Source organism: Crassostrea angulata, chromosome 1, assembly GCF_025612915.1.
Source record: "Crassostrea angulata isolate pt1a10 chromosome 1, ASM2561291v2, whole genome shotgun sequence".
Lineage (NCBI taxonomy): Eukaryota > Metazoa > Mollusca > Bivalvia > Ostreida > Ostreidae > Magallana > Magallana angulata.
The window spans coordinates 384121-391160 of record NC_069111.1 but is presented as its reverse complement, the minus strand read 5'-3'; the positions used below and the strand labels follow the sequence as shown (position 1 = coordinate 391160).

General features: G+C 33.6%; 1 protein-coding gene across 7 annotated transcripts; it reads left to right on the top strand.

The window, feature by feature from the left end:
• Positions 1-577: 577 nt before the first annotated feature.
• Positions 578-6166, top strand: LOC128187464 (uncharacterized). Of its 7 annotated transcripts, none has more exons than XM_052857926.1 (2): positions 578-688; positions 5328-6166. In XM_052857926.1, the coding sequence occupies exon 2, from the start codon at positions 5335-5337 to the stop codon at positions 6046-6048; it is 714 nt and encodes a 237-aa protein (XP_052713886.1). In that variant the 5' UTR covers positions 578-688; positions 5328-5334; the 3' UTR covers positions 6049-6166. The 7 variants fall into 7 exon arrangements, with proteins under 7 accessions (XP_052713886.1, XP_052713864.1, XP_052713860.1 ...); XM_052857904.1 differs by lacking the exon at positions 578-688 and adding an exon at positions 1800-1934; XM_052857900.1 differs by lacking the exon at positions 578-688 and adding an exon at positions 1941-2078.
• Positions 6167-7040: the final 874 nt, after the last annotated feature.

The following is a 7040-nucleotide window of genomic DNA, read 5'->3' as shown; positions in this document are numbered from 1 at the left end:
TGTTGTAACTACAGGATCATTTATTTTCATTGCACTGCAATAGACTACATCGGAAAAAAAATTCGTCTAACATTATTTCGCTCAAAATTCAGGCTTATGAATATGTACCTGTAATACAGGTATAGATATGTACACCTGTGATATTTACCTGCTAAGGTGGGCACGTGTGCTTGTCAACCCGGGGACTTTATTGCAGAATTAATTTATGTTGGGTATTTAAATCGTTTCAGAAGCTTAATAAATCCGGGCCACTCCACAGACACTGGGACCTAATAGCTAACTCAAACACCTTTTTATGTCATGAGACTAAATTCCTTTGTCCATATTGAAGTTCCGTTCACTGTCAACAGGTAGATACAATATATCAAATTTACAGGTAACCAAACCCGGGAACATATTAACGAGAGTTAGGAGACCAAACATTTAGGACAGTAGCCATCGTTAGAAGGGGTTTGGGTCATACAATAAAAATACCCGTTATCTTTATTTTTCTTTTCTAACTACATATTATAAGGTTATATTATTTTATTATTAGATAGATATAAATGAAGTTTTACTTAAAAACGACCTCTCTGACTTGATGATATATATTGCAATCGATGCAAAGTCTGATAACAGAATAAATTCGTTCTTGATGGTCATAAAAATTCCAGAATAATATTTAGTGCCCTGTGTCCATCAAGTCCAGGTAAGTTACATATTTTCTCTCTTTTTATCGGAACCAAATCAATCGAATACACAACGATTAATGGATAAAGTTAATTAGTAACATCATATAATTTATAATGATTTTATTAAGAATTTTATGTTGTTCATAGAAACACTAAGTCAGACCGAGTTGTATACCAAAACAGATATGTTTACTTTGAATTTTTAAACTAAAATGGTTGGTATTTATGAAATTAAAAAAGGATTTAAAAAGTCGATTTGCATTTTAACTTCATTGTTTCTAATCACAACTCCTTCCTTTGGTACACGTAACTATCAGCGGGGAAAATGTTCTGTAGATATCCGACGACATTCAGATTGGAATCAAACAGATAATAACTTAATCAAACTTGATTTCGGTAGGAGAAATTCTGGAAATCTATTTACACCGTGTAGTCCGAAGTCTAATAACCTGACTGATGACAGTGATGTACCGAACGATATACATAGTAATTGTAAACAATAGAAATTAACACTATTGGCAGCAAAGGCAGATGGCATGTACATATTGTTAATCTTTAGTTTTAAGTGAGACCAGTGTATTAAACTCATCAGTAGGATCTGTTAGAATACATATCCATAACTGAAAGCGGAATATACAAAATAGAACAAATGTAATTTTGAAGTTTCATAAAAAATGTTTTGAAATCAAGTTTATTAAACTTTGACTCCACGATACATGTATGTCTTCCGAGGTCTTTTCTCTTATGATGTCATTTGCTCCTCTTTATGTTCCCACTGTCGGTGTTGCTTTATTTTGTGATCCTCTTCTTGGTTTGTTCCTGTCTTGGTTAAGGCGCTTTTGGTTTTCCTGTCGTCAGTACTGTTGTCGGTATTGCTGGCCTGATGAGTATGATTCTCCTCTCCGTGTCGTATCAAATATATATACATATACTATACTCTAATGCGTGTTTGAGCAAATGACCCCAGCATTAAAACAAAATCGATCCTCAATTATCTCCTCTGACTGTTGTGTATCTAATCAACACTGCTTAATGAATACATCTCCCCAGAGAATCTTAAGCTCACACCCACAATGAGAGCAGGCGATGAAACCAAAGGCGCTCGCCATGATGAGACTGTGTGTCTGGTTCTTGTAGTACAATGGACGGCTAATAAAGAGTCTGGGTGATCAAGTCAACAAAGAGTCTCAGGGATCAAGTCAACAAATGGCGGGACCTTGATGCTCAGTGGGCGGATGATTGAATCAGAAGATCAAGAATGGGGTAATTAATCAGACTCCGCTCACGGAATCCGCAAGGTTTCTTCAAACCTTGATCATGGCCGGGAATATCTGTATTATAATGTGCTTAAAGCTTCTGTCACTAGCATTACGCATTTTATCATTTAATGGACTATGGTTTTTACAAGTAAGTTATTTATTTTCTGACTAAGAGAAAATATAATAGTTGTCTTTTAGTTGGGAAATGTTTAACAACAAAAGTTAAACCGATGTGCTTTTTAAAATTCTAATATTGTTTCATTATTTTGAAAAAGCTACAAGTGAACTCTCAACATTAAGATTGTCAAGACGACATATTCTACCGAATGTAATTTTACATCAGATCGGCCATTTCTATGATACATTATGTTGACAATCCAATCTAGATGTCTTTTTTTAAGGGAATACGTGACAGATGGGGTTTCAATGAAAGATTAGAACTAGATGCCACATCAAATGGAAATGCAAAACAATCAAATTCTCCAACATTTTTCTTCCTTTAAAAATATTCGGAGAAAAACTTTAACAGTGGCCGCTGCTTGATGGCAAAATGCATTTTCTTAGTCATTAAAGTGATCGACGTTAGATTTTGTGCGTTTAAACCTCAGGGTTTTTTTGTAAAGTGATAGAGTTTGCCTTCAGTCAATCACCACAAGGATTTAATTTATTCTTGAAAGCAAAACATATATATTTAAACTTTTTATAGACTATTTCGATCTCTTGAAATTTAATCTTTCCTCCCCTCCACGTGACCTTGTATAAATGGTTACCAGATTTTTTTCCCCGAAAGTTGTTTTTCTTTCAGGTAACTTTATTTTACACGTCTAGCACATGCCTTTTTGTTCGTTTATTTAATTGTTTGTTTATTACATTGGTAATTTTGTTGTGAAAGCAAAAAAGAATCCACTTTATCGTCATTCTGAAGTTCCTTAATATTCAATAGATGTATCTAATTATGTATCTCTGAGTTCGTGAGTGTGCAAGTGTCCTGCTCATTTGCATTCACACCTTGTGTTCTTAGCTTAGTCAGATTAAAGTTACTCACTCTCCGTGCAGCTTTGGGGTGTTGTTACTCGGCTGTTTGGGGAATTCATAAATCTAATATTAAAGGTAGGCATATTTCTATAAGTAAAAATGGAAAGCAATAATAACGGGATTTAAACTTGTACGAGGGTACTTAAAATGCGGCACACTTAAAAAAAACTTTTGAGTTAATACCAGTGACACAGAATTTACCTAGCTCGGAAGTCTCCATATACAGGTATGACAATATTTTAATTTTGTTTTGTTTACAACATGTTCGTTTGCTTATTTGTTTCCGTTGTTTGTTTGTTAAAACAGGAAGCTAATTGAGATTTGTACGACGTTTCTTTTGTCAGTCAAACAGGTTAGAGGTTAGTCGACACTCAGTGTGTCATTAAAACTTGTTCCGCCCTTTCTGTATCATAAATTTCTTTAAAATGAAGTCAATATGAGCTCGTGTAAATTTATACACAAAATGTTTAAATGTGTTAAACGTATAGTTACACATGCAGGAACTGTGTTTGTAAGTTTCTTCATCGTTTTGTCGGACAACATTTGTGTGGTTCCTGTTAACCCAGGGACGATAACAATGATGGTGTTAGTTTCTTTTAGGTTATCCGTATTTAACGAGAATTTTGCTCTTTCGTATGAAATTACAAATTTTTTTACGGTGTTGACTTTATCAGTTGCTGTTTTGTGTTGTATTGTGTATTGAGTATATAAGTCGTTTAGTAAGCTGTTGTCTTCTCTTTCTTCCGTTGAAGAAACTGTGGTTGCTTTTATCTTTCTGTCTAATTCTTCATTGTTTTGTACCGTGTAACTATAAATCTAAAATTTCGCCATTTTGATTCTTTTTTTCATAAAATAACTGCCTTACATTCTTCTATATAAGACACGTCTCCTTAAAATATTTTATTCATAGGTTTGAAATATATGAACAAAAGATTTTTTTTAAATTTTTAGAAGTAATGTTTTGATATAAAAAATATACAATGCCTGTTGACATAACTTGACATGATTTATTAGATACTACATTTATACACACTAAATTTGGAGCTCTACAGTTTGTTACTTACAACCAAAACAGTTTTGCCACCGTTTTATAAAAAACACAAATAATCATATTAAAATAATTAAATAATTTAGAGCATATATCCTTCTTTGAACGATGACATCATGTTTTAGAAATGGTACTTTAACGAACCATAAAAATTGGTGTATTATCCACCTATACTTTTTGTTTGGTTTAGGTCTTAATGCCTTAGGTTTGTTTTTTCTTGCTTGGTGTGTCTGTTTCTAATAATAGTCAAAAATAGGTGTTATAACGTTCAAATGTTACTAGATTAACACACTTGGGACGAAACATACAACACTAACGTTAACTTATGAACCTTCACTTTTAATTAAGTTCACTTAAATCTTTTAATTAGTTGATTGACCATCGACAATCTGGGTTAGTAGAAAAAAGCGCCATTTTAGCTGCATTATCCGATTAAAATTAGAATTGTTATAGCAAGTTTAATCTGTAAATAGGCCAACCATAATCTCGTGTAATACTAGCATATATAAGTATACAATTACTCAACAGAGAGGGAAATAATGCATACCACACATTCTCAAGATAAGCTATCTCTAATGATGTTCTCTCTCTCTCTCTCTCTCTCTCTCTCTCTCTCTCTCTCTCTCTCTCTCTCTCTCTCTCTCTCTCTCTCCTGGGTCCTAATGTCATTTAAATTCAATTTTCATATTCAATTTGCAAAAATGGTTTATCGATCGACTATATTTGTAGGATGTTTTTACCTATTCCGTGTAGCGTAAGATTTTAAATAGTTTTAGATTTCAGCCCTCTTTGTGTAGAAAGACGACGAATAGCGATAGACGGCAATAGAAACCTAAATACCAATTAAAATCAAGTTTAATAACTGGTCTAAGGGACTTTAATATTCTTTATCAGAATTTGTCAATGCATGCACGACATCATTTATAAATCTTAGATTCCATCCGAATGAAATAACGGAAGCATGGAGGTAGGTAGATGTCCGTCTTCTGTGTAATTGTATAATCCATTAACGTGTAATTGTATAATTTATTAACGTTGCCATCAGTCTGTCTATTTGTTCTTCCTACACTGATACCTCATACAACATGTTCTACCACTACTCGTATTTTGTAATCAGGGTCAAGTTTTTTAACATGAAGGAAGTTTTGTTTTTCAATTTTGTTTGTCACACACATTAATAAACTGAAAATAACTTATTAAGGCACCATACAGAGTTCCCAACATTTCATCAACCATCGATGTAGACATATGTGTATCTATAAGATCAAATGCTTTTTGGAGAGATTAATGTTTTGCTGTCTTTGATATTTGTAGCTCAAACATGGCGGACTTATTAAAACCGACGAAAAGTAGCAGACTAAAGGAGAGAACCTTGACTGATACTAAAATTTCTCTCAACAAAGAAAAATCAAGTATGTCTACAAGTCGAGCAGGAAGTAGCGTAGGTGACGGAAGTGAAGTCAAAAATGAAATTGATGTCGCAAAAGAAAATGACAATGTTCGAAATAGTGCGGATATAAACGAAAACCAAATTAGTGACGTTTTAAAAGAGGCCAAAGCCATAGATGAAAATGACCTTGATGAATACGACCCAGATCTGTTCATTACAGAGGAAGAAAAAAAGGCTTTTGACTATATGTTAGAACAGAAACGAGCAGAAATCGTTCAGCGGAAGGAGACGTTTCAAAATTGGGTGGACGCCATTACGAGGAGACGGATGTTTGCTCTGAGCAGAATGAGGAAAATTAACTTGTCTCACGGAAAAAGGAATAAAATGTACGGAAAACTGGAGGACTTCATTAACGAAGTGTACAGTGGAACTGATACACCGGCAGATATTTCATCATCCAAGGAGGACGAAAACGGAAATATTTCTGAGCGGAGTAATACAGAAAACAGATCTGTGGACTCGAGTCGTGTGGGGTCGAACTCGGAGCTAGGTCGGGAGGACACCGGGTTTGTGTCACGTGACCTAGATCAAACCCCGACTGTTGTCCCTGACCAGACGCCTCACGTGGCCCAGTTACACACATGATGCGGGAATGTGATATTTTGTTTATTTAACCATTTCTTTTATATTATTATAAATTATTTAATAAATGGTGCATGATATATTATAAAACATGTAAAGAATAAACCGATTTATTTTTATACTGTGGCATGCATTCAAATACGTCAACGCTACGGAGAATTCTGATATCTTCTGCGAAAGGGTATTAACAGTTTTGAAAGAAAAAAAAACGTGAAACCCATTATAGCATTGAATGATTTATTTTTGACGTCGTCGTGTCAATAACTGCCGTCAGGTGAGCGCGTTATTCAATTTGTCTGTTCACCTGACGGCAGTTATTGACACCACGACGTAAAAAATAAATCATTTAATGCTTATATTTACGTTCCTTACTGAAGAAATCAATTGTTTACTTAAATAAATCGATATAAAGTGCAGATCACGGAGGGAGTAAATTAGTAACAGCAAGAACATCTGATTTGTAAAACCGGTTTAAACTGGTTATCACAGAGACTGTTAAGATGAGATCGACGAGCATGAAAATATAATCCATGAAAAATAACTATTAAAATGTTGCTTTTAACAATAAAGTCAACTGTTTTGTTAAATAATTATAAAACATGATGTTTTGACAACATTTATGAAATACATTTTTTAACCGATAACATAGAAATCACTGTTTGAGAACTACTTATGTAAATTATTTGTAAATTAATACGCAGTGAAAAGGTGTTGCATTTAGAGGCATTTAAACATCACGGAATTTAATGGAAAAACACAGTAGAATGTAAATATTTCGTGAAAGATTGAGCTGTTTGATTCTTTCTTTTCGTCACAATCATAGATTGATTTGTCTATTCCTTCTTTCTTTATTTTCCTTATTTAAGAATACTTTATTTTCTTTATTTAAGAATACAGTTCGTCTTAATTTCAGAATTTATATATTGTGCTAAATAAAACTTCAAGGTATAAATTATTTGTGCCATACCTACTGATGTTACGAATATTCACACGGG